General features: G+C 41.6%; 3 protein-coding genes and 1 long non-coding RNA gene across 5 annotated transcripts in view; 2 read left to right on the top strand and 2 right to left on the bottom strand.

The window, feature by feature from the left end:
• Positions 1–294: 294 nt before the first annotated feature.
• fw (furrowed) lies at positions 295–10,185 on the bottom strand. The gene is made up of 17 exons (XM_066300967.1): positions 9,914–10,185; positions 6,912–7,088; positions 6,128–6,556; positions 5,113–5,244; positions 4,896–5,054; positions 3,931–4,080; positions 3,614–3,790; positions 3,444–3,560; positions 3,208–3,389; positions 2,916–3,150; positions 2,584–2,757; positions 2,067–2,486; positions 1,805–1,984; positions 1,571–1,744; positions 1,171–1,347; positions 1,005–1,113; positions 295–953 (listed from the first exon to the last, which is right to left on the bottom strand). The coding sequence occupies exons 1-17, from the start codon at positions 9,999–10,001 to the stop codon at positions 689–691; spliced, it is 3,345 nt and encodes a 1,114-aa protein (XP_066157064.1). The 5' UTR covers positions 10,002–10,185; the 3' UTR covers positions 295–688.
• Positions 10,186–11,086: 901 nt separating this feature from the next.
• Positions 11,087–27,502, bottom strand: part of LOC136349429 (uncharacterized) — a 19,738-nt gene continuing 3,322 nt past the window's right edge. Inside the window, exon 2 of the long non-coding RNA XR_010733793.1 lies at positions 11,087–20,247. This is a non-coding gene — a long non-coding RNA (uncharacterized lncRNA). The remainder of the gene's footprint in view (positions 20,248–27,502) is intronic.
• Positions 11,784–15,735, top strand: Ube4A (Ubiquitination factor E4A). The gene is made up of 14 exons (XM_066300963.1): positions 11,784–11,957; positions 12,017–12,428; positions 12,485–12,768; positions 12,817–12,999; positions 13,054–13,215; positions 13,323–13,538; positions 13,600–13,706; positions 13,764–14,247; positions 14,305–14,450; positions 14,501–14,650; positions 14,705–14,948; positions 14,999–15,170; positions 15,234–15,429; positions 15,486–15,735. Exons 1-14 carry the CDS (start codon positions 11,784–11,786, stop codon positions 15,625–15,627), a joined length of 3,072 nt encoding a protein of 1,023 aa, XP_066157060.1. The 3' UTR covers positions 15,628–15,735.
• The window catches only part of LOC136349428 (uncharacterized), a 23,642-nt gene continuing 13,440 nt past the window's right edge, over positions 17,301–27,502 (top strand). The window contains exons 1-2 of one of the 2 annotated variants that reach the window (XM_066300964.1): positions 17,301–17,438; positions 21,957–22,315. In XM_066300964.1, the coding sequence (XP_066157061.1) occupies positions 22,005–22,315 (311 nt within the window). In that variant the 5' untranslated portion in view covers positions 17,301–17,438; positions 21,957–22,004. The remainder of the gene's footprint in view (positions 17,439–21,956; positions 22,316–27,502) is intronic. The other variant, XM_066300965.1, reaches the window with a different exon arrangement.

The raw sequence follows: 27,502 nt of genomic DNA, 5'->3' as shown, positions 1-27,502 counted from the left end.
CTGTTTAAATCCTGAATCTTTTACTAAATGGAAGTCAATTGTTTAATAAATATGAGGTTTTTGATTTATTAAAAATGTTGCACCCTGAATTAATACCACATCTCAAGGAGTTTTTTGGTAAATAAGTAACTATACTCTAACAATTTCGAATTTACTTGAATTGTGAGGGCAGCAAAGACCCCCTTAAATGATTTTCCAGATTTAAGAGGATGCCAAATTGGATCTAAAATCAGTTTCAGCGTGAGTGAGAGAGCTACGTGTTAAGTGCCTCCACCATCGTGAACAAAGTGACTATTGTTTTCGTGTACTATTTATTATTTTCTTTACACTATATACGACTAAAGACTGTTTATATACATAAATTACTATTATGTTCAAATTTACATTGCTAGCCCAGTGCACTTTTACCGCTTATCGGGTTCCTGAAGCATATTACATTTTCATGACTTAAAGGGCCCACTCAAAGCCCCTCTTGGAGATATTATTAATGAAAGAGACGCAACGAAAAATTGTTTATTCTCATTACAATAACGTTACTCTAACAACGCAAATGAGGGCTTTTTTGGGCTGTCTTTTTTTCATCCTTCGTTTTCCATGTTAAATGATCGCTTCCACTAGTCTCACACATATGTAACTATTTTTATACAATAAAGTCATCACAGCAAATTTAATCTTTCGTGTGCCGCGGTCATCGGACCGCTACCCCATTTATAGTGACCATATTGCCGTTGGTACGCCCCATCGGCTCGGGCTCGTATGTCCCGCTATCTCTGCGCCCCTCCTCGTAGGGGGCATCGTACATGTTTTCGTGGATGTTCTCGTAAATGTTAGGACCATTGCCAAAACCGTTACGATCGCTCAGAGTTGCATAGCTCATCACAGCCGCACTCCGCTCCTCTTTCCTCTCGGCTCCTTCCACATTTTCCTTATTTTTAACTGCCACGGGCTTACGTCTAAAAATTAAACATCTAAACATATAATCTTATAATAAATCATTAACCTACAGTTTCAAGTAGATGATTCCTAAGAGAACCAAAAGGAACACTACTACTCCCGCACCAATTCCAATGCTGGTGCCCAGATTTGAGTCCTCATGAGGTTCCTCAATTGCCACTAAAAAATTGTCGTCATTATATAGAAAAAAAAACAAAGTAAAAAAAGGAACCGTACTTTCACATCTTGGTTGATCGCCGGACCACTGGCCATTGTCCAGGCATTTGCGCAAATAAGGTCCAATTCGCTCGTAAGAGGGTACACAATGGTATTCGATTGCGCTATTATAGGTGGTACCGTTCATGACGATCACCCTGCCGTTGTCGATAAGGCCTGGATGAGCGCAGTCCACAGCTGAAAAGCGTGCATTTTTCAGATTTCCAATACATAGTCATTTCGAGAGTAGATTTTAAACTGTTGCCAAGTTTATTACCCAATTTAATCTCAAATGTCCTCTTTTTTCACAATTTATAACTTTTATTACCTCTGCTATTTCGTTGATATATGCCACTTTTTAGCAATAAACAAAGTCATATAATTATATTTTAATTTCAGAAATTTTAATGAAGGAACTTACGAAGACACGACGGTGCCTGCCCGCTCCAAACTCCCTTTTTCAGGCAAATCCTGGTAGAATTGCCCTGCATGGTGTGTCCTCTTGGACAGAAATACTGTGCCACTCCTCCAACGCTATGAGTGCTAATTCTAAAGTTTACATTTGCAAAAGTGTCCGGATTCTTGCACTGAATTTCTGCAAATAAAGCCCTTTAGCATCTACTAGAAACATAAGTTAATTACGTTTATTTATTACCTTTACATAGAGGAGTATCGGAGCTCCAAGTGCCATTTTCCAGGCATAATCTGCGAGAGACTCCATCCAACTCAAAATTAGGATCGCACGAATAGAGGGCCAAAGCTCCGTAGTAGGTGGCATTGGAGGGCAACGTAACAGCCCCATTGAGGACTTTGTCCGGATTGCGACAATCCACATCTAAAACGGAGAATCGGAATAATTTAGAATATCACATAATAGTAAAGCAAAAAATGAAATAATAGACGGTGGTGACACTTACAGACACATAGGGGGACTTCCCCGCTCCATTGCCCGGTGTCCTCGCACGTGCTCAATGGCTCCCCTATCACCTTATACCCTCTTTCACACCGATACTTGGCTAGAGCCCCAATTTTATACGAAGTGGCCCCCACATTACTAGACTCAGCAGTCCTAATTAAGGTCCTTCCATACATCCTATCGTTGCCCGTCACAGAGAGGATGCCGTGCTCCGCAAGAACAGGCTCAGGACAGCGAATTTCCTCGCATTTTGGAGTGGCACCGCTCCACTGTCCCTCTTCTAGGCATTGCCTTTTGGTGGGGCCCACCAATCTGTAGTTTTTGGCGCAAAAGTACTGCAGCGTACTTCCTAGGTAAGTGGTGCCGTTGGCGTAGTGCACCTCGCCGTACAGCATTGTTGGAACTTTGCCACAGTCAATATCTGAAAGGAAAATTATTGGTAAATCTGCGAACAAAAAACCAGCTCGACGAACAGACAAAAAACAATTTTCTTCATTTTTTAAGCAAAAATGACTTACATTCACATGTTGGAACCGTCCCTGACCATTCTCCATTCCTTTGACACACACGTGTAACCTCTCCTTTCAAAACATGCCCCACCTCACAACGGTAGTCTATATTAGAGTGGACATTGAAGTCTGTCCCTACCACATAACTCCCGGAGGGCACTTCAGGCTCATAGCAAGTGATCACTAGAAATTTGAATTACAAAAAAATGTTGTAATGGTTTCAAACTAGCAAGAAATGTTGTCAAAAGAATTGAATAAACATTAGGAAATTTATGATTCTGGAAGAAAATTTTTGATAATATAAAACTCTAATTTGCCCCGGAAACAAGGGAACAACTTACGCTCGCAGACAGGAGTGTCAGCCGACCACTTGCCCTCCTTAGTGCATTTCTGCACCTTCTGACCGTCCAACCAATAATCTTCTTCACAAGAGTACTCAACAATGCTCTCCACCGTGGTGGTGCCATTGCGCAACTCATATCGCCCGTAGTCTATATACGGAGGTGCTCCACAATCCACGTATTTGCACGAAGGAGCTTTGCCGGACCAATCGCCTCCGAGACCACAAGAGAGCACCTGTTAATCATTAGATACTTAGTTTTCGACGTGGAAAAAAGAATTACGTATTCTTACCCCCTCGCCTACAATGACATATCCAGCCTGGCAAGAATAAGTGGCAGTATCGCCAGCTCTATGTCCGGATGTATGGACAACTCCCCCATGAATGTCTGGCGGATCGGGACACCAGTCGAAAAGGCATTGAGGAGTTGAATTGGTCCACTTAGCATCGTCGCCGCAATGGCGCACTTCGTGTCCTAAAATCGATCATTTTTATGCCAAAATGCCACAATCTCTCACTCAAGACTCACCAATAAGAGTGTAGTTTTCATGGCAAGTATACACAGCTTTCGCTCCGTGGGTGGTCCGCAGGTCTCTGAGGGTGACTGTGCCGTGGTCAAGGTTGGGCAAAGCCCCACAGTCCACAACTATATATTGAAACAATTTACAATGCTTAACAGTCAGTAATTGCGGAGCATACATTTGCAAGTAGGAGCCATTCCGGTCCAAAACCCATCTGGTCCGCAGGTCCTATTGCTACCCCCCACCAGCATATGCCCCTCGGGACAGTTGTACTTTATGCTGGCCCCTAAGCTAAAATCGGTGCCCGTCAAAGTGGTGTTTATGAGTTTGTCGGGGCTTCCACAGGACGAGGGAACTGTGGAAGTACACTTAATTATTAACTTCCCAGAACCTAGACTGGTTAACGAATATGCAATTTTAAAGCCTTCGGATGTTAAAACGCTCCTTAAATTAACACAGAAATCAAGGTTTGAAGATAATAAAAATAGTCATTACCATGCTGACAAATCCAGTGTAAGTAATCTAGATTGCAGCCTACGTCATTCCACAACCACCCACGCCCACCATCCAAGACCACGCAGTTTTGCTCGCCGTTGTAGTTATTTGGTTGGTCTTTGCCCCAGGCAGGACGTTGCACCAAATCACCTGCAAATTTACTTCCTGTAATGCGGAGAAGAAGCTGAGCCGGTGGCAACAGCGCGACGAATTTCATCGCGGGGGAAAAACCGTAATTGAGTCCGTGATAAAGTTTTAACGCATTGATTATCTGGCTTTCGAGGATTTTCAGAGTTTTGAATGCAGACTCGCCTAATAGCTTTGAATAATAATTAAGGATGGACGTTGAATTGCACAATAACACGCGCTCACTGTGAGAATCTGTTTTGTCTAAGCTGATGATGGCGTTGCGAAAGCTCGTTACTTTGATGGATGTTTTCACAATTGGAATTATGGTTTTTCGTTAAACGGCAAAAGAGCAATTTATTGGAGCGACTCGATAACAAATTAAATTAGTTCCGTTGCCGATTTTTGCGGAAAAAAAATAACAAACGGAAGATCATACAGGGTGGCTCCAATAGAATGTGGATGAGTTGTCGATTGTGCCGCCATAAGCACCTACCAAAGAGTATTTATCTCGAGTTTATTTACCTTTAAAATGCATTATCGAACCGAGCTGCAACCGTATTCCTTTCATTGCAGAATTGGTAACCCACTTTCCAAAACCCGATTCTGACATTTTCAATTTGGAAAAAACGGCGCCCGCGAGCGGACACGGCGCACTTAAGCTCGCACATAGCAAAAATAGTGAAAAAAAAACTAAAGAAAGCGAATGTTGAATTGTACCGGGTCGCACAGCAAAACAGGAGCGAATTCGCTGTAATTAATTTACGCCCCCTAATTAATCACCTCATTATCCGCCATTGTTCGGCGAAAAAAGAAAGTGCGAAGGCGCGAGTTCTTACCGTTCACCCATTTCCAGGTCCTGGAGATCAGCCCCGGCTCCTTCTGGGCCCCAATCCACACCAACTGAGTCTTGAGAGTGGGTTTGCGCCGCTCGAGCTCCGCGTACAAGAACGAGGTTTGACCGGGGCTCATGTCGTGCGCCAGATCCCCATTATGCCCTACGTATCGTATTTAAATGAGACACTGCAGCGGCTTGTCGAAAAGTCGAAAAGTTACCTTGACAATAGGCCCGAGCCTCCTGGAACGAGCCGCCCCTGCTCACGCCGAACTCGTAGCAGGTGCGCGCGAAGGCGGCCAGCTGGGCCTCTTCGGGGGCGTCTTTGGGGGCGCATCTGTCCACCGAGAACTCTGAAAAGGCCATCCCAAAGGGCGCTCAAAAATTCGGTTGTTCTGATCGGGAAAAGCGATCGTTGTCGCTCGTTTAAAAGTTGAAAAGTCACCCTCGGCGACCAAAGCCGGGGTGGACACTGATCTTTTTTTTTTTGCTTAATTAGTCGTCCACGTAATGTCCTCCTTTTGGGTCGTTTGCAGCTATCGATGCGGGTTTATTGGGCTAATTTCAGTGGAATGATTCATTTTTCACCTCTCTAAGCGGTGAAAAGTGGTTCGAAATTGACGGTTGTGTAAGTTTGGGCAAAAATGCGTCTGCTTCCGGAACTGGTTGAAGTCCCTGATCCGTACTAGCGCGCTAATTACCGCCATAATTAATAGGGATGACCCTGAATATCTACAATATATTCTTGCGTAAAAACAATGAATATGACGATTAAATTAAACGCCCATAAATGGATAATTATTCCGTGATTGTTCCGGCCTTGATGCAACAAAACCGTGAGTGTGTTCGTCGTTCGTGAGGTGGCCCCATCAAATTCGGCACCTCGGCGGAGCCTCCTCCGCTCGGTCGACTTCAAAATCAATTAATTTTCGCAGCATTAATTGCGATTTTCCGCCGCAAAATAAATAGATCGCAAACGGCATTAAATAATCACTCTTTCTTGACAATAATAATCGATTCTAAGCGGAACCGGTGATTCAAAACTGTTCCCAGAGAGCTGTAAAAAGACGCTCAAAAACAATCGGATTACGTGAGTGAAAGTGTGCTAAGCACTACGAAATTAATTCCGCTGACCAAAGAGAAGGAAGCATTATAATTGGCTCTCTTAAATCTTTTATGAACGACCAATAAAATTGATGAGATAATAATGACCCATTGCGTAAACTGACTCCTTACCATCTGGAGTGAAGACTTCCACCTCGCAGAGGGACAGAGACCCTTCCACCCCCGCCAGCTGCAAAAAAACGTATTGACCAATCAAAGGGGTGGCGCAGGAAAATGTCTTAGTCGAGCCCTCGTCGATGGTACCAGGGAACCAAGCGCACAATCTATTCCTCTGTAAATCAGTGCTGCTATTCCCCACCCGGATTTCCAGCTCCTGCAAGGGCTGATGGCCACAGCATCCTCTGGTGGTGACCCGGACCACCTTAACGGGGTAGGGCCTGAGGAGGTCCACCTGCCACCAAGGGCTCGCTTCCTTTTGGGTTTCCGAGCACTTTTTCGATTCGTGGTCGGTGCTGGTTTGACCGTCATTGGCGTTGAGGGCGCTGCCCCCTCGCACTGTTGTTGATTGATTTGCAGGCTTCCGGTAGGCCACGTTAACTCCTGGAAATGGGGAAGGCGGTTTTGTGTGGTCTCGGTACGCAAAGGTGTCGAATTTGACGATAATGAAGAGTCTTGAAGAATTCGTATTAGGTGATTGTGAAAGGCTGCGTGAGAGCTTGCATTGTTGATCGCCAGAATCTCGAAATCTAATTAAGGATATCGGCACACGATTGTGACGCACTTGATCGTCCTATTCGGAAATTAGTTTGAACCCTCTGAACTCCGAAGATTGGAATAAGCCCCACGTAGGTACCTTCAATCTTCAGGAGTTTTCGACATATTTTTTTCAATTCTTGGGAGATTCTGGCGATTCAAATGAATGATTTCCTAAATAACTCCAATCTTGTCGACTTACCGCAAAAGGGCATCTCTCCAGCCCACTGTCCCACAGGTGAGCACGACATTTGCGTGTTTCCAAAAGTTTCGTACCCCTCATCGCAACGATACGTGGCCACCGTTCCTGGGAGCAAATTGGGGGAGCTGAGACTCAGCCGGGCGTTGAGGGGCACCGGGGGATGCCCGCATTTCACGTCTGTAAATCCACAGAAGCCTCTCACATTATTATAATAATAGGCACAATGGCGTGGTGCTCCATATGAGTAGAATGAAATTTTTCCCGATATATGTGTGTACGAATTTCACATGGAACTTTCTCCGGTTATTAGAGAAAAATCCACTTGTATGCAAAGCACTAACGGTAGAAAGCTCCTTTAACTTGATTAATAATTAATTAACGCGAGAAGATGGAGCCATTTTCCTACTCTTTTAGGAAAGTGTGATGATCAGTAAATTTGATCTAGACTAAGCTCAGCGGTTATCCGCAACAACGAACACTGTGGTCATCGGCGAAGCCCACAGAAGTGGGTTAAAGCCTTTTTCTGTAAGTCAAATCGCGGGCCTAAAAATGCGATAATTGCTCCTTTTGTGTGGTCACGTATAGAGGTCTGCCCGTTAGGCTGTGGTAGCAACACATGTATATGTCGACTGCATCGAATTTGAATCAGTAATAAAACTATTTCATCTAATCTAGGCGAAGAGCAAATTAACGTTGCACTAGAAACAAATGCCTGCGTAGGTACCCGATGGTACCGTTACAATGTCACCCAAGATGGACTACTTTGAGACCGGACCATTATTTCTACAATAACATGAGGAGACTTCCTGCTCTTGTCTTTGGGGACGAAAATACAAAAGTGACGAAAATTCGCACGATATCGCTTTTGTGGCGACATAATTCATTGTTGTGATATTTATGAACTAATGCAACATTAGCATTTTATAAGTAATCCTCGTGGAGTACTTTAATAGTTCCATAGCGATATTTTTATGAAAATTAACTTTTATAGACGGTAATTGAATCTAAATCCAACCGAACTTGAAGGTTGTCTGGGAGCGGCCTCTCGTATTACCTACTTACTCAACTTACTGCCTTATATCGTGGTATTTGTAACAAACAATATAGGCTGGTGTCTTTCTCAAGGCCGAAACTTTCAGGAAACATTACAACAGGTATTGCCGTAGCGATTACCTTCGGTATAATCGAATATTAACTGCGTTGGCCGGCAGGATGGCCAGATCTAACCTCATGAGACTGCTTAGAATAAGAGCATTTAGCCGTATCGAAAGAAAGTTTATTTATTGGCTCGTGTTTTTTTTTGTTTCATTTCGTGTTTATCGGTAATTATTAAATGCATCATGTGCGGCAATTTCTCCACGTTTTGAAAAAAAATATGGTCTAGTTTTCTTGGAGAAGAAAGCTGATCATCAAGGAAGAAGTAGCAGCTGTTGAGAAGTAACGACTTGTTCATATGGCATAAATATTCCATTGTTGAAGGCACTTTTTCACGACTGGATGGCGGCAAATATTAATCGAGGATTGCCCAACGATCCTTTGCGACACCCATTAGAAATGGTTCTATGTCTTTGCGTGACCAGAACACCAACAAAAAACAACGATTGCGTAAAAGTGTGTTCTTTGGCTGACAGACCCCAAAGAATTCCATAATAATAATAACAATTCGAATATCTATTAATTAATGACAACCATTAAAATGATTAACTACCGTCTAGAAGTCGTTTAAACTTGGCATTGCCTGGTAGCGGCGACTTTAGGGTCAAACTGCGCGACCAGGTCAAGCGGCTGCTAAAAATGTGGTGCCTTTGTGTTGAAAAGTAGTACAAGTCTAATCAATGGCACGAAGTCCGGGGAAAATTACGATATAAGATAGAACTCTCAGATTACTTTTAGCGGGAATAACAGGACTATAATAATCAATTATCAAGCATAGACAGAATACACCGTGTAATAATGTGATTGCCTCCACATACGTAACACATTATACCGTACTGTCTATATTTGTTCAACCTAAATGTCTGTTCAGTCGCTTAAAAGGAAGTTCTTCATGTTGTATATAGACACTTATTAGCTTAAAATCCATGTCGGTTTGCGTTTTGAGGGTATGTTTCATAAATGGTCGCTTTACTCGGTATTCCGGGTTTGTTAACATGAAAGCAAAGCCCGACCGTACATGTATCTGAACCATGTGCGTTTAATGGTTTCAGCTGTAAATGGGCTTAAGGGGCACGCTTGATCATAGTGCAAAAATCTTGAAAAATACTCAATTTTTCCAGATTTTTGAAATCAGTCCTGCATTTCTTTGCTTTTTAGACCCTTTTCTCGATCCGGAACCCATTCCAATCAACAGAGCTTTTTTGATCCACGCCCATTCTGGGACAATCAGCTTACAACCCATGGAAATGCCAAAAATATTAACCAGAAACGCAAGAGCAATAAAATATCTAACGAAAGCGACCAATATTGTCGCCTTTCGGTTACGAAACCATGCCATTTAAAACATTTCCAATTATGCGGTCCAAGCATGTCTATGCATTTTCCCTCGTGGTGATATGAATTAACATGGACCACCGTATAGATATGTTTCACAAAAGCTGAAGGGAAGTGACTACAAATTAGGCGCTAAAATCGCCAGTGTATGACCACAAGTTTCGACATCCCACACTTTTGAATATTCATAGCGCCAAATAACAAATATTACTGAAATGGAGGCCACTCGGACTCGGGATGTGAGTGAACCCTCCTACGCGACTGTTGAAGTCTCCGCGATACAATTACCAATGCTTAATAAAAATATTACATTGCGGCCACAAGATTCATATTAATACAATGGCATATAAACTCGTCTTTCAAGGTCCTGCAAAGTGCATTATTAATGTTATACTGCCAATTTAGGTGGAGGAGGTCAAGAGGTCAAGAGAAAACAAAATCAAGACAACAATGTTTTGCTCGATGTAATCAGCAACATGCACCAAATTTGGCATTTTATATCTGAAAACTACCTTGACATTTAATTCTATCCACTGCGGCAACGCAAAGTAGTATCAGTACAAAGTTGCCCTCAAAATTATTCCAAGAAGGTAACCACATAGTTGCGGTGGTTCTTTCACTTGCAAACCGCACATTTAACACTCAACAGTCGTTCTTTCTAAACTCCAATACACCTGTCTTGTTTCTGGTTAAAACGAATGGTTCTTCATGGTACACGCGGGCGTCCTCGACGCGGGTTATATGGTGGTTCGCGATGGTCTGACCGCTCAAGAATTGAAAGTTGCCGAGTCCGACCATCGGGAGGGAAGGCTGGTTCTTGCCGTTTTAAGGAGGGTTAAATGATTTCTTCCGTGACGCAATTGGTATTGTTGTGCGGGGAAAATAATTAGTTAAACGGGTCGTTTGAAATTGGACTTGGACAATGAGGACGGTTGGTTTGGAAGATATTTTAGGGGCGACTAAAACATAACATGGCGAAACAGGAAAAGAATATATGAACAGTTGGCCCTAAAGGGAACCGAATCCATGTTTTCCATTCAGCAATATTCCAGGTTTCTTTGCTTATGTTAAATATAAGCACACAATTTATAACCGAAAATTGATGGAAGTCCCTCATGTTCTGGCAAAAATGGTGAAGGTAATTTCCATTAGACTGGGATGATAACCAGAACTCTTTATATTCGCATTTTCCTAAAGAAACATTCTGTATTTTACAAGAAAAAATAAGAATGAGAACTTAGATTGTTCTTATTCTCGGTCTATCTGAGAGAATGAAAAATTGAGACTTACGCGGGAGATTTGAGCATTTTTACGGAGCTTTTCTTTACGTTATTTTGCAATAAAACGTCGGGTACTTCAGGGTTTTTGTTCTGAAGTTTTTTTTTACGCTTTTATCGCTATAAACGCTCTTTTTTTAGGAAGAATTTGGGCAATTTTTGCTAAAATTAACAAGACCTCTTTCAAGATGCGGCCATCTTGGAAAAATAAATATATGATCAAAATACTGAATTCCAATTGGTCTTTAAGTAGAACTACAATTGTTCATTTGTTTCATTCATTTTTCAAAGAAACTCGAGTCAATTTTTGTTTGTCAATTGCGTATATCCTTGGCATATGCAACCAGGAATACAAATACGGGACACGTAAAACCGGTGCCGTGTAAAACAAAAAGAAACAACCAAAGATTAGAAAGGGAAATCCTCTATTAAGCGAACATAAATTTGACATTTCAATATCACAAGTTTTATTTAAAGTATTTTGAGTTAAAAAGAAAAATGGGAAAATCGGATTTTAAAATATCTTAAAAACAGTGAAACGCTTAAAAAAATAGCATTCAACGATACTTATTTATTTTACACGCACAAAGTCTTAGTCTAGAAACTTGAACCTACAAGATTTTTTGCTCTAGAGATTTGCAATAAGCTCATGAATATAAGACTCCTTCCATCACATTCTTTAAATATGATTTTATTTATAAGTTCTGTTAAATACTTCAAAAGTCTTTCTCCTCGGAATTATGTCTCCTACAGTCTCTAGAAGCTTTACCAGCTTTTGCCGAGTTTTAAATGTTGTACACAGAGTTCTTAAAGCTATCTTGAAAGCAACCTTCACAATCGAAATATTTCTGAATTCAGAAGCTCAAATAGGCCCAATAACTGTTACCCAACTTCATTTAACCGGTTACTTTTACTCAAATACTTTTAAACAACATCTCTATCCTGGGGTCGATCAGCTGATTACTCACATTTGACATCTGGCTAGCAACGTGACTTCGAATAATTTTCAAGTGCGCGTCAGAAAAAACATGGAAAATTCAAATTCCATTTGATCCCTGCTAATATCCAGTTTTGCCAGTGATTTGCAGCACGCCAAATCCTTGAAATGGATCCGCAGCTTCCGCGCCGAATGTCTTCTGCTAATCCGTTTGCTTCGCTGTTCCGGGGCGCCAGCCAAGATGGATTTGAGCATGCAGAGCCCTTGGAACCCTCTCTTAATGATCAACTAGAGGAAATTTTTAGTTTCACTCTAAATGAAAAAGCCACCTTAACTAAGGAGGTAACTCATTTCTCCCTTTAAAAAACTATATTTCACTGTATATTTTTGGTTGTTGATAGATCTTGTACTTGGAGGATGCCCAAAAGGACCTGAACGCCACTACACTGAACATGGAAAATATTGATCAGGCACTCTTCGAGCGGCTCTTTATGTGCCGCAAAGAGAACCCTGTGCTCACAACAAATAAGAGGCTGGGCCTCCGCAACCAGCATGCAATCGAGGTGCTGCCTATTAAATACTTGTACAAGTCCTACATAAAATTGCATGCCAATCTGCATTTGCAAGCTGAGCATCGGCTTGCATTGAAGGACAAAATAATACAGAATGTTGCCACAGCAATATTTCAACCAGACATTTTCCCTGAGCTCGATTTGGAGCAGCAAATGATTGATTTGTTAAAAGAGGGAGGGGCTCAGTATGATACGTTTTTTGTTGAGGCAGCCCGAAGGATGTTGGATGAAGAAAACAATGGTAATTTGTTTTTGAAAAACTTTCTCAATTCATATATAAGTTAATGCTGATTGTAGATGACATAATCCTCACTTCTTTCATAGACCAAATGAACAGGAAAATTACAGCAGAGCTTCACAAAAGCTCCTTAGTAAACTTAGATTACAGCATTTTCAACTATTTCAATGTATTTACTTCCAATGACTATTTAGCTGAGATTTTCATGGATTGTTGCGTGCCCTTTGAGCTACATAAAGGCTCAGAATATGCAAATACCCCTATTGGAGCTTTGTTTGATTTGTCAGTTTTGCCCAAAAAGTCTGGGCAGGATTATGAGCATTTTACAACTCCTTTGGATCAGGTGAGAGACCCTTCAAATACTCAAAGCATGCTTTAACTTGAATTTTAGACTGGAAATGCTCGCATTGAAGGATTATTGTGGTCCAGTCAAGACAGGCTTAATGATCATGTACAACAGTTTCTGCTGGTCATGCTCAAGCGAAATAATATTGTTAAAAATAAAGTTTTAACATGGATTGGAGGCTGTTTAAAGTACAATGTTGAGAGGGGGAAGTTGTGGAATATGCATCAGGTTGTAATTAATGTTATTTCCATTGCAAACAAAGCGTTTATTGGGAAATTTTAGGCTCCACCTCAACTGTTTCCCAATGAGAATAATTCCCAAGTTTCAGACGGGTTTATGCTTAATTTTTGCAGTATAATGTTGAGGTTGTGTCGACCATTTTGTAGTAATTACAAAGATGGTAAAATTTTGAAGGTAGATCCTACATATCCTGCAGTACCCACTGTAAGTTATCTTCTTAGTTTTTCTGTGTCATATAAAATTTTATTGTGATTCTATTGCTAAATATTAACTTGTGAAAACAGGAATATGAAAATTGTGTTATAATACAGGTAAATGATGGGGCTGATGCAGCTAATCGAGGCATTCACATGTATGGACTCTCATCAGAGACTTGTTTCATTCCCCTAGATTCTAATGATGGGCTTGAAGAGACCAGGAAAACTGTGGAAAAGTACAGTTTTATCACTGAAAGTTTCTTTATGGCCCATAAAGCTGTTGATTTATCTTTGAGGGTTGTTGTGGATCAACTCATGAATTTAAATCATGTAAAGTCATTGTCTTAAAGGCTTAAAGGTTTGACAAAGTCAAAATTTACGACGTTTGTAGGAAATCGGGCGGTTAGAAAAGGCGTATAAAGATGCTGTTGAACAGGTGGGCCCTAATTCTGACGTCGCAGTTGCTTTAAATCAGCGTCTAATGGCTGAGTACACCAAGTAACTCACAGTTTCTTCTCTAAAAACTGTAACACTGAAATTCTGGATTTTTAACAGATTTCTCTCCCTCAAATGCGTCCTTGCAGAGCCGAAACTGCAAAAAGATATGTTCGACTTCTTGGCAGCCACCTGCTACTGGTTGTCGCAAGTAGCTGTCTATCCCGACTTCACTGATAATGAAAGCGGCACTTTTGCCCCTCTCGAAGACCGAAAAATTTCCTTCCCTTTATCTCAAAAAATACCTTTTACACTTAAATGCATTCCAGAATTTTTAGTAGAGAATATTGTGTCCTATCTGGTATTTTTACGCCGTTACAGCTTGAGAACTTTTGAGGAAAGCGGCTACGATAAAATGGAGCCAATTATGACATTTTTGTTAATCTTTATGGGATCTCCTGAACACATGAAGAACCCCCATGTGAGGGCGCGGTTAGCCGAAGGGCTGGAGTCGCTGCTGCCTCATCATAAAGACGAACAGATGCTTGATATTGGGGGATATCAAAGAGAAATGGTGTTCACGCAGCATCCTCACAGATCGCAGGCAAGAATGTGTCCGTTTAGTGTTTTTTTTTCGTCATTGTAAAGGTTCTTTATATAGATAGTAAAAATGTTAATGAGCGTCTTTGTGGGCATCGAAATGACCGGTCAAAGCGTGGAGTTCGAGCAAAAGTTCAAGTACCGCAGACCCATGTATGCAGTCTTTGATTATTTATGGGAAATATCGGAGCATAGTGATCGTTTCAGGTAAGGTTTTTTCTGTCCTTGAGCAATTTTTCATGGTTAAATTCATTAAGGGCTTTGGCTGAAGATGCTGAAGCTAACATGGAAGCAGTGCGTCCTCCTTTATTCTTGCGTTTTATCAATCTCCTCATCAACGACGCCATTTTCCTCTTAGACGAGTCCCTCTCTAACATGGCTAAGCTGAAGGAAATGCAAACTGCCTTGTAATTCTATAAATGAAGTATTTTGTTGTACGTTTAATTAAATGTTATACATAGGGAAAATGGGGAGTGGAGGTCGTTGGGGTTACAAGAGAGGGCGCAAAACATGGGCTATATGCAACATATAGGGATGATGGCTCGTTTCGATAACGTCCTGGGCAGGGACACCATTGCCACCTTAGAGAAACTCACCTCCAAGATAAAGCTGGTTTTTACGCACTCCACCATGGTGGATCGGGTGGCTGCCATGCTTAATTATTTCTTGTTGAATTTGGTTGGCCCAAACAGAAAGAATTTCAAAGTAGCTTTAATTCTTGTTTTTCTTCCGTGTGTAAAGTATTGTGGTTCCAGGCTAAAAACTTGGAAGAATTCGCCTTTGATCCCAAAAGAACAGTTTTGGAAATAATCAAAATCTACGTTAATTTGAAAGAGAGCGACGAGTTTTGTTTGGCAGTTTCCCAAGATGGAAGGTCTTACAGTCCTTCGCTGTTCACCTTGGCCGAGGAGGTCTTGATTAAAGTTGGTAAGAAATGACCTATAAAATGTCGGTGATTTGGAAGTATGTATTTTAATGTAATTTCTTTAGGTGGTGGTCCTCTCTTGGGTGAATTGAAAGAGGTTGCCGAGAAAGTAGCGCGCAAAGCGCAGGAGTATAAAGCGAATGAGGAGGCCATGGCCGAGGCCCCAGACGCTTATTTGGACCCAATTATGTCCACCCTGATGAATGATCCGGTAATTTTGCCGAGTTCCAAGCAGACTGTGGATAGAACTACCATTGCAAGGCAAGACAATTATTAACTCTTCAAACATACAAAAAAAATCTTTATTTTCTAAGCAGACATTTATTAAGCGACCAAACTGACCCCTTCAACCGCGCCCCTTTATCGATGGATCAGGTGATTCCGAACACTGCTTTAAAGCAGGAAATTGAGGCCTGGGTCAGTGAGAGGTACAGGCGGATAAAACAGGAAAGAAAATAGTTTATTAATGCTACGCAGTTTGAATCTATGTGTGTAGTTCTTTATAGAAAATTAAGAAAATTGTGGTTCTGCAAGATATTGTACTAGAAACGTAAATCTAATCTATATAAATAAAAAAAGGGAACAGTACTAGGATCATAATGTTTGCTTGTAATACAAACTCTTAAATGTAAAAAACTGAATGTCAAGACTTCTCATATTGCTTCGATTATCACATTGTTAGTTGCTGATGTGGGTACATAATTTTATTCCTGTCGTAGTTTACCTCTCATAAGTAATTAAACTCGGAATGTAATATGCATTCGATCGATACGTATTCTATTCTAAGTAATTGAATGATATTCTCTTAAGCGACATTTTTTTTATATACATTACTTATACTCGTCTCAAACCTTTTTTTCGGGTTGTAATTTCAATACGTTATAGTGTTATCTTTTTTTGTTATTGTTCGTTGTTGCTCTATTTAAATATCTGAATAAATTATTATGTTATAAATAAATAAATTAATTAATACATTGTGTTACACCGAACCTCAAACAAAAGCCATAATAGAACTTCAAGTCATCATTTTCCTAAAATTTTTTGAAGGGGAAAGCAAGTAATTGGAATGGAAAGTTGCGTGTCGATGAACATAAACGTGTGGAGAAGGTCATAGAGTATCCATAAATGGAATCGAGCAGAACATCACATATGAAGAAAGACTCAATTCTAAGCATTTAACTTCTTTTAAATTTGTTTATAAAGTCGTTATTTATGTTTATAAGAGATGACTCAGCTTGCAAAGCTCCTCCAAAATGGAGGTTCTAAGAAGAGAGAAAAAGCCATTTTTATACAGGTATCTGTTAGGTCTGACTAATGGGCTAAGCACCTGTGGGATATGCAGTATTAACGAGGCAAAGAGCGTAGGGCCGTGGCCGTCTAGCCGGGGGTCCAATCGTCTAGGTTCGATCGGGGCATCCCGGCCGTCCAGATTTGACCGTGGAGTGGGTCGTTTATAACTTTCAAAGAACCGCAATGAAATGGTAACTGGCGCGAAGTGAAAGGTCAATAGAACTCCTTAAAGGTAAGTAATATTACTTGCATAAGACAGTTAACGAAGTACATTTATCAATATCACTCTTGGCATTACAGTAATAATTGTAATTGATTATAATGACACAGACCACAGACGTGGTATTATCTAGTGGCACACTTCTCCATACAGTACTTTTATTTAGCCAAGTAACCAAAAAAATAACCAATTCGTCAGGTGCGCAAACTCCCCACGCACAAAAATGAGGGAGAAGTGACTGCTTTTTCTTCACTTTTGAATATCCAAAAAGCAAACAATAATTTTGAAAGTTTTTGCAATTCTCTAACTTAATGGCTGCGATTGCCGGGGGACAGATGGCGACACGAGCTACAAATAACTTCCTTCCTGACACTTTTAATGGTAGATATTTCAAACTAAGAGAAAGTGCCTATTATTATCAGGTTTTTCGAACTTCAGGCGGCACGACATGGAAAAAAGCTGGTGCGCCCAGAGTTCCTAGAAAACCTTCCATACTTGGCAACCTCGTCCCATCTCACTTCCTCATTTCTCCGGCTCAGGAGGGCCGGCAAATCGCGCATATTGCCGGCGACATCGCGTATGGGCGATTCCGTGTTTCAGTCCCTGCCGACTGCGATCATAATCATAATCGACCGGGCTTGTGCGTCGTGTTTTGTTTGGTGCCGTTTGTTTTTCCCCGAAGATCGAACCGCCATTGGATAATCCGGGTGCAGTTTGAGTGACAGCCATCCTGAAGAGACCCTGAGGCTCGAAACGTCGGGTAGGTGTCCCGGTTGACCCGTGGAAGGCTTGCAAATGGTTTCGGAGAGCCTCAATCTTTGAGGGAGCTTGTCACTGCCCTATTTCCATGTAGTTTGAGTTTGAGGGCAATGGGTTTGAGTTTTCCCTTCCCATTGTTTGTTATAGTGGTAGTTTGGGCTTTTCAACGACTCCACCCTCGGTCTGAATTATTATCGCGAGGGGATTAGCCCTGCTTATAGGGCAGTGGCGCAGCAAGGAATTTGTTTCCAAGGCATTGTATCAATAGTAAGCAACTTTCGAGGTTGTTGTTGTGGCGGTTTCGATGAATTTAAAACGCTCAAAATACGAATTATAATTTATTCAAAAAGTTCCCCGGTGTTAGTATGAAAGAGAAACGAAGAGTCATCCAGTAGGTGTCGTTGGCCCTTTGATAAAAGGGCCCAAACGTAATCAGTCTGCGCGAATCTGACACTCCAATTTACATCAAGGTATAACTATTTCCGCATTTCCAGACTTCTCCCTCGGTATATTGGATTTGAAACGTTTTAAACTGAATTGTAAACAGTGTATCTAATCTGTCGTCAACACTCAATTTTTCTCTTCGGGCATCGCTTCTGAGGGAGCAGGCATCGAGCGTACACATCAAGAGGAGGGCGATTAATAGGGGATGATGGAAAAGGCAGAAACAAAATTGTTGAAAGCTCAGAGCTTTAGCGTTATTTTTTAGACCGACTTTAAGGTGATTTGTGGAGAAATTTTCACGGTTTCGAGTCATTTTCACGAGGACGATGAGAATTTAGAAAATTGGAGAATCTCACCCTTCTTCAAACACCAACTTGTCTGGTGAAAGTCTCAGAATCGGGCTCCAAAACGGTCCTGCTAAAGGTTATGTCTGAACGATGATGTGGTAGTTCGGATTAAAAGTGCCCGCCAAACTCACCCTCCCGGTGACCTTCTAAAGGTTTCTGAGTTCGAAAAACGAGAATTTCAGAAATTTCCAAACGGCTGCTCCATTGGGATCGTAATATCTTTACATCGAGCTCCAGTAGGGCTCCGAGAATGTTTGAATCAAAACAAAAATTAGGTGATTTAGAGATGAAAAAAAAAGAGGTTTTGGCCGTACTTGCATGAGCGATGAGTTTCAAATAATTTCTGAGCTAGAAAATTGATAATCCTCCAGTTCTTTTGAGATATGTGCACTTGGGAAGTTAATAACTTACAAATGAGCCTCAGTACGAGCCTGTTAATGCTCGATCAAAGCGAAAATCCGGTGATTTGTGGAGAAATCTTCAGGCTTTCGTCCGATGTTGATGGAGAAGATGGGTTGCTAATGGTTTATGAGTAAAAAAAATTGCCGATTTGATCGCTTTGCAAAGAGTCTGCTTTGATGGTCGTAATAACTTTTTACCGGCCTGCACTTAGTGCTCAAATTGAAACGAAAATGATGCGATTTGCGGCGAACATTTCAAGATTTCATCTAATATTTATGAGACTGTTGAATTTTTTCTGAGCCACAAAATAGGGAATCGCGCTCAGGCAGTTGCTTGCGTGTGAAGGTAATAGATTCGGTACGAGCCCCATTACGGCCCTGTTAATGCCGAAATCAAAACGAAAATGCGGTGCTTCATACGGAGATCTGCGGTGTTTGGGCTAATATTCACGAGAGTGATGCGATTCTAATGGCTTTTGACCTGAAAAATGATAATTTATTTTCACTCTGTTGCAAAGAGTAACTGGAACTAGGCTGATAAAGGTAATAAATTTCTTTAAATTAAAACCAAAATAGAGTAATTTGCAGAGAATGCTTCAGGCCTTCGACTAATGCCTTTGGAGATGATTAATTTTGCGCAGTTTGTGAGGGAACAAATTCAGAATCTCACGGATGTTGAAAGATTTCTCGTTTGTGCATCTACAATTTTGAACCGAGTTCTAGTCCGGCCCCGTCGATAATTAGATCCCTAACAGAACTCGAGGATTTTGTACAGTAAATTTTAGACTTCCGTTAGACTTAGTCTGTAGACCGGTGTACGGCCTACAGACTAAGTCTATTTTGACGGCAGTCACTTTAAAACCAGCTCCGGTACGGCCCTGTTAATGACTAGACCAAACCGGAAATTTGCTAATTTAGAGGAAAAACTGCGAAACTTTTTAGTTATCTTCATTTGCGAAGCTCGGGCCCGACTACAGACAAAACCACGAACAAATTTAGCCACGAAATCCAAACCAGCTTTCATTTGGGCTCGATTTCAAATAGGGCGCGGCCCTGCTATTTAGCTCCAGACACGTTTTAGTATTCAATCTCAACTGACAAAAGGTTAAAATGACAATTCACTTCAATGCGTTTCCCCTCAGTCATTAAGGGCGCGCCCTTCGCATATGACGCAGTTTTAAAGCCGCCTTTGTGCGATGACGTGAGCGTCGCCCATTATTTCCCGTCAATCCATGGAAATTGATGGAGACTCCTCTTCTTATTTCAACTCTTGTCGGTGCTAATAATTGAACTAATGGTGGCATCGATTGTTGCCTCAAATTGGGTCAGATGGTCGGAGGGCGATTGCATGGATCAGCTGGTGGTTTTTTTTTTTTTCTTACGTCGAAGGGCTATTTTTGGAGCTTTTAGGCCGAAAGTTAAACATGTGAGCGTAATTAGCTTGAGTGGTGTTTATCTGGAAACAGCCTTCGGGAGATAACGCACATGGAATCTTCGCCGGGTGAAAAAAGCCCTCTGTCTCGGGACTCCGTTCTTTTATCTTCTTACGGAGCAGTCCAATATGTTTTACATGGGATGAAAGGAGGGTGTCAGCATCAGGGAGAAGGGCAAATTGCCGCTGAAAGAACGATTTATTTTCTTTACTTTCGGATACTGCTTTATCTTGTGCAAACATTGCCGAAACCGCAAATGAGTGGGTACCACGACACCTCCCATTATTAACTAATAGTTTGGCCTTGGCCAAGTGGTTCCTTAATTTGTGAGATTGCTATATGTACATACACGAGCATGTATGTACGAAATGATTTAATCGCCTGGTGTGTCATACACATTAATATACATCGGCTATTGTGCCATGTCTCGGTTCCTTTGGGGATTTGTCGTCGCTTTGTTCGGAGAGAAAATTGGTTTTTCATGGATCATTAACGTGGCCTGCACTGAGTTCAAACCAATAATTGTGAATCGAGAATCATTAGTGATCTACAGGAAATTTCAGGATTTCAGGAATGTCATGCTGATAAGAAGCCACAGGCGCAACCGCTGGGAGGATGGGATTCCTGCAAGAATTATTGAAAAAAACGTTTTAATCACCCGGAATGCTCAAGAAATTTGCAGAATCTCAGGACTATAAACTAAAACTGTCAATTTCTACAGGAAGACGTACTTAAGCCTTCCTTACAATCTCAAATTGTTTGGCTTATCACGAAACGATAGGCGCAGCAGGAAAATAATTTTCGTGCAGGATCTAAATCTGCTACCTCCAAGGGCTTTCCTGGCAAAATTAAAGACTTCTACCTGCAAAGACCCGAGAACTACTCTAGTTTCACGTACCCCAAATGAGGCATTTATCCCTCTAATGGATTTATCGATTTTCGCCATTAAACCACAAATAGGTCAGACGTTATTGTACACTATCGGGGCTGTTGCAATCCAGGAAGCTCCTAATTTTAGCCCGAAAAATCGTATTAAAATTTATTCGAGTTGTCAGATCAGAACTGCCATTAATACGTGTGTTTTACGAGCTGTGGAGATGGTAGATGATAGAAAGACGAGTTGTCCACGAAGAGGTCGTCGCCCTGTAGGCTTCCAGGGGGATCTTGTTAGCCAAAGCCCCAAGTTAACGCGATTTGGGAACGCTTTGTTTAATGTTATTAAATCGATTTTAGTTCCTAGTTCGTGGATCGTCATGGAGGCGCAATCAGGATGTTTGGGAAAGGTAGATGTAGACAAGGTTGTTACAGGTAAAATGCTTCCGAAGTAGGAAGTTTGAGACCGGCTCTCGACTCGTGCCTGGAAAACTGCTTTTCCCAGCAAATTAAATTTTTCACGTCGTCGAAAAATCGTTTGTTAAAAAACGTTGAAAGTCGACGTGCGCCCCTGCTTTCCCCGGATCGAAGTGCACGTTTCTCAAAACACTGATGAATTAACGGCGCATCAAAACCTGGAAATTTTTCCTTCTTCGGATTAGCGGTACTCGCACGGGTCCCTCCACCGATCGTTCCTTCTTCAAAATGCATCCCGAACGCCTCTGCACTTACTGCAGGTACCTAAGCACCATTTTTTTGGAAACGCAACATTATTGGCGAATGAAATAAGTCGAAACGTCCTGATTTAAGGCCCATTGTAAACGCATTTTTCGGTATCCGAACGAGAGTAGGCGCCTTTCGATAATGACCGAGATTGCTCGACTATAGATGAACGTTTTATTCCTTTAGGAATAGAAAGTACATTCGCAAAATGTCTTTTCCTACTTAACAGTTGAGGCAATCTCTCAGGTTTCCGACGAAGTATCAAATGTTCCTTGGCAACTAATTATCTCTCTTCCAGGAAGCCTCCAAGCCCAGGATGCAGCTTCCCTCTCCCTGAAGCCACGCCATGCTCTCCTACATGCTGCCAGTGGAGGAGAAACCTCCACCAGGTCCGAAACAGCCCATGCAGCTCCCTCTGGCTCATCAAGCACCCAATGGGCACCACTCTATGCCTAATGGGAATCACTCTAGTGCGGTCGTGACCAATGGGAAAGGGGCCGTCCCCTCTACTCCCATAAGCAAAGAGACGAGTGTGAGCAGTTTCGTGAGTGACACGACAGCAACTGCGAGTTATAGTTCCATGACGCCTACAAGTACCAGTACGGACAAGGGGAAACCCAAGTTGAACGTCAATGGGAAACACCAGTCGTTGAAAAGGTGAGAATCAGGCAACCCTGGAAAATTCCCCCATAGTAATGGTTTATTGAGATTTTGTTTATCCAGCTATAGGATAAATGAAAGCTATCAAGAAATCGTTTTGTTACACTGAACGAATCGCGCTACCTGTCTTACGCAATTTACATTAAATTTTTATAAATATTTATATTTCGCCACACATATTTAGTTCCTCTTCACCAATTTCCAACGACATAAATAAGCGGCAACTTCTGCTTGACCCCGTGTCTCACATTTACGTGCTCAGACTCTCAAATTTGGACTTTATTGTGGGAACCTTTGAGGTGAACGTTCCGACAAAGAAACGAGACCGCTGCCTGCATTTCTACGCCGAAAAAATAACTATGCAGATCTGTTATTTTCTGACAATAATGGTTCCTTGGCAGTGAACTAGTCGAGTGCATTGAATCAAAAACAAACCGTGGCAAAGGCCCGATTGCAGGCCGGATTTGGTTCCCATAGAAATCACTATTACTGTTAAACCAACTGCGGTTATCTCCGAAAAAAACTAGAGGTGATTATGCGATAGTGATGGTTCTTGTGGTTTAATTAATTGCCTAATTTGCGAGGAGAGCAAAGGATCCGGTGACGGCCCCCTTGCAGGTCGGATATAGTTCCCATGAAATATTCAGATTTTTGCTCGCAAGAAACGATGGATGGTGGATGATCGGATGGATACAGAGAATGTCAATTCGTCGAAGAATTTATCGGAAAATGCTGGGGAAATTGGGGTACCTGGAAGGGTGTTATGAAAGGGATTTTAGGCCGTTCTACACTTCAATAGGTGCGCTTTGACCCCGCGAAATAGAGCTTCAATCTGTCGGATCTCCGGGAAGATTTAGACAGAATCAGCGGAAAAGCAAATGAGAAAAATTGGACTGTTCAAACGCAAGAGCTGAAAAGTGCCATTTCCAGACCTCCTAAGCCTCTGTATGCTTCTTACGAGTAAGCAGCCTTTGAAAGTCATTCTTCTCGTCTATCAACTACAACGCCACACCGAATCTAATTATCTCTGAAGAGCCTTTTTCCCTAACAAGCGTGGCAAATTCAATTTAGAAGAAACACATGCAAAACAACGACCAAAACCTATTACTTTCTAACTGTAAATAATACTCCTTTATACACGCAAGCACGATTATTGTAACCGGACATTTCTTGAATACTAAAGGTAGCTGATATTGATACGCCTATGACTAAAATGCAGCCCTCGTATTTTTAGCCAAAGTATAACGCAAGAGCAAAAAGGGCCGATTGTTTGAATATACTGCGAGACGTTCCTGCTGGAAAATCGAGGAAAAATGAATTATTTACGTTGCAGTTAACGTACTGAGAAATGCCATTGAGCGTGCTGTTTGGGTTGTAAATTGGCATGTAATTGGATGTAATGACTTCAATGGAGACACTGTGGAAGCCAATCAGTGCACTCTCTCTCTCTCAGATATCTCGGGAACTGTTTTAAATTAAAACCGCCTGACACCTTTACGATCCAGTCTTCCTGGATTCCTGGAATTTCCTGGGAAAAACTGATGGGAACACACTGGTGCGCAAACAAACTAATTGGGTGGTATCTGATCGAACTTATGCGCAGTGCAGTACCCACTACGTAATATGTCACTGGAACCAAAAAAGAAATGAAATGGGTTCTTGTGAGTGAAACAAAATGTACAGTTACTCAGTTCCGTTTACCATTTGGGAAGTACATGCAATTTTAATGAGGCACCTGCCATTACCTGCATGGCTTAAAAATTAGGAAATTGCTATAGGAAGTTCATTATGCAATAGAATTAATTAGCCGCAGCGAGGCTTTGCAACAAAGTTTACAATTAAACAAAGCACATGAAAGATAGGTCAGGGCGAAGTTGCACCCCAGCTAAAGAGGGTTGCAGCAAAATGGTGGGTGGTTTATCGATTGCAACAGAGCAGCTGGGCCTCGGGATTGAGTCAGGCTGTCTAGGATGATTTAACAGCCTTTAGATTACGTTATCCGAAAGCCAGATAGGGGTTAAGCAAGCACAACTGGCGACGGTAAGAGGATTCGTCAGTCCATACCGCCAAGTTTGGCCACGGAAGTGTGAGAGAGAAAACCGCGATTTGAACCAGAAAACCGCTCAGTTAGATTGAAATAAATTTTTTCCCGAGTTTTAACAACGTGAAATCGCGGTACTGGACAGAACATTCTCAAACCCAGTAGGAACTGACCTAAATCCAATATTCTATTGACCACACGCGATAGAAGCAGGCAGCACGCAGGATGAGACTGGTTGGGATTAGAACACGAGGTAGGATACAATTGGGTTGATTTGAGGTATTTTCTCGAATCTTGTGCAAGTCCCAAACGTGCCTAAAATCAACAGAAAGCCGACAGGATGTAGGTTGATTATTTTACGAAAAGTCAGTGCTGTTTTCATCTAATTTGGGAACCCCCAGCTCCGAGTTGGTAAACCGCATACGCAAACCTGGGTAAAACAGGGGCATAATAGTGAAAGAATTCTGTTTAACCTGGTTGCGGTCCCGGTTAGTTCCAGTTTCCTACGAACAGTTCAGTCAAGTGTTCACTGGTTTTTCTTCAGTTAACTTCGTGCTTTAATACCCGACACCTCCAGGTTTCCTCGGTTCCATCAGTAACATAACAGTGAACCGCTATTTTCACCAGTTACGGAGCTTCAGTTACGTTCTTCTGACCAAGTCAAGTTTAAACTGGTTCCCACTTGGCAAATCTTTATTAAATGCTCTCTTGATTGAGATTAAATAAGTAAAAGTTGGGACATGACAATTACGGAAATCAGGAGTTGCTCTTGAACATCAAAGACCACGGTGAGTTACTCCTGTTCGAACCGGTTGCGCTGTCGATACTTGTTAACCCGAGTTTCAGACGTACTGGTTTTTACTTGGTTCAATTATGCTGTTAATGCTGTATTCCCCTGAATCGTTCGCTTCACACATTGTTTACACAAATATTGCGATTCTCGTTCAGATCTGTTATGTCGAGTTTCGAAGTTGATCAGATGCGATTATTCATCAAACGCGAACGAATTAGTTCTACCTCTATATAATGCAACCTTCGTAGTTATTTTTAGTCAATGACAAAACCCCATAGTTCCACCATAACTGGGACAGACAGATCAACTGCTTAATGGGTAAAAGTGCGGTACCTGCAGCCATGGGTACTTGACTTGACGGTACCACTCGCGATTGCTAACTGTAAAGCTCTGGTGCCCTCTAGTGTTAAGCTAGAAATAATTGATGGCTATTAGAACCAAATAAATAATACGATGTCTTCACAAGAACGTTTCTGCATGATAATGGACACTTCCTGGATAGGCCTCTGATGTATATTTCGGGAACATTTCGCACCTTCCAACTGGAATAAATTAGGACCATTAGGACATTTAATGCGGCCTCATTAAAGGCTGCCTCGTTAGCTGAAATTCTCTGTGATGAATGTTATGAAGTGAGGAAGTGAAGGTGGTATGGAAATGGTCTTCCCACTGCAAGTGATGATTATTCTTTTCCCACGCGAGGATTTTAAGTAAAACTAATGATTAGAGGAAAGGTTATGGTTCCGAACAATACAAATTAATTTTCGGTTAGAACGTGACGTAACGTGGGCTAATAATAGTGACTGGTAGCGTCAGCGTGCCCATCACAAGGAAATATTGGACCTAGTCCAAAATTCTGGAGTAAACTTTTATAGGAGGAATTCAGCATTTTTCGTGGCCGTTTGGGCTTAGATGCAAGACCAACTATTTACGCCAGCTTTGGCAATTTTTTCTGTGGTTCGCTTCACTCCCTCCCTGGATAAATCCAGGCCAATTTCCTCATTTCTTGAAGACTTCCTAAAGGCAGGTATACATAGATCAATCGTTGGGTCGTTTACGAGCCTTATCGGAAGACGTAAACAATCGACCGGATTTCTCAAGTCCAATAAAAGTCTTTTTCTGGATCTCATTAAGGCGTGTTATTTGGAATAATAAACAGGGGAGATGTTTCGGGATGGGTTTCGAGCAACTGTCCTCCGGCCGTTAAGCAACGGGATGGACATCGTCCTTTGATTTCAACGTTTTTAAGGAAAAACACTTATGGTTTGTATTACGTTCTCCGCAGCAATTGCGCTAACAGCTCGGTAATTAAGCTCAATAAAAGCCTTACAAATTGATTGCTTCGAAACTTGGCCTTAATGCAATTTGAATCAATTAAGTTACTACGAAGGAATGAAATAACTGAGTTACGTCGTTAACTCGATTCGAAGAGGTTGTGATGTTATGGGATCTGGGTTGATAATTCGATTTACGTGAACGTCGGTGGATGTGTATTAAAATTTCGAATCCCTCCTTGCGACCACCATAGGATACACGTATACGAGAATCAGTGGCGTATGTCGTCTCTCTTAGAGCTGGAGCGAATTTCCAAACGATCAAGGAAAGCGCGCTCCATCTTCCATTTTCATGCTTCCAGGGGAAACGAACGAAGTGATCCCATATCTTAGAAAGTGGAAGGATAGACATAAGAGCTATAATGACTGTAGGATGAACCTCCATGATTATTCCATTTGCTACGTACGAATTTCTAAATGACTTTCAGCAAGTTTCTCGCCTTTTGGAGATGCCTAAATTCTCTGGTTCAGTACTTCCAAGGGGATCAACTAGCGAAGCTCGTGCTTCAGGTGCTTGAACAATAGATGTAGGAGCTCTAACAGCCTTAAAATGCCCTTTTTGGGGTGTAACTTTCTGAACTAGTTCTTTAGCAGGTTTTTGCTCTTTCAAAGCTGGCGAGCTGGTTTAGCCCGGTATTGCTAGGAAATAGCATTAATGAAGCTCACATTTTAGGCACTTAATGGGTGGACATGGGAGCTCTAGCACCCTTAAAATTCCCCTCACAGCTTCTACAATTTGTGACATTTTGCTCGGCCTGTTACTAAGTTAATATATTTTGAATACCTCTAGATAAGTATTTAGGTCTTACCAAGCACGCCAAAATCAACAAACAGTGCCGGGTCGTCGAGTTAGTCAAAAGGTTAAGTGCAGGGTCGAAATCGCGAAATTCCGAAAATAAACTGCGCACTTTCGATTAATCCCGCGTCATTGGCGTATCACTGCTATTTTCGGAACGGTCCAGAGGCGTCTTGTTTTCCCATTCCGTCCTCATGTTTGTTGTTTTTTGGCGAAATTA

The sequence above is a fragment of the Euwallacea fornicatus genome, chromosome 37 (assembly GCF_040115645.1).
Source record: "Euwallacea fornicatus isolate EFF26 chromosome 37, ASM4011564v1, whole genome shotgun sequence".
Taxonomy (NCBI): Eukaryota; Metazoa; Arthropoda; class Insecta; order Coleoptera; family Curculionidae; genus Euwallacea; species Euwallacea fornicatus.
The sequence above is the reverse complement of the archived record's forward strand: the minus strand, read 5'-3'. Positions and strand labels throughout refer to the sequence as shown.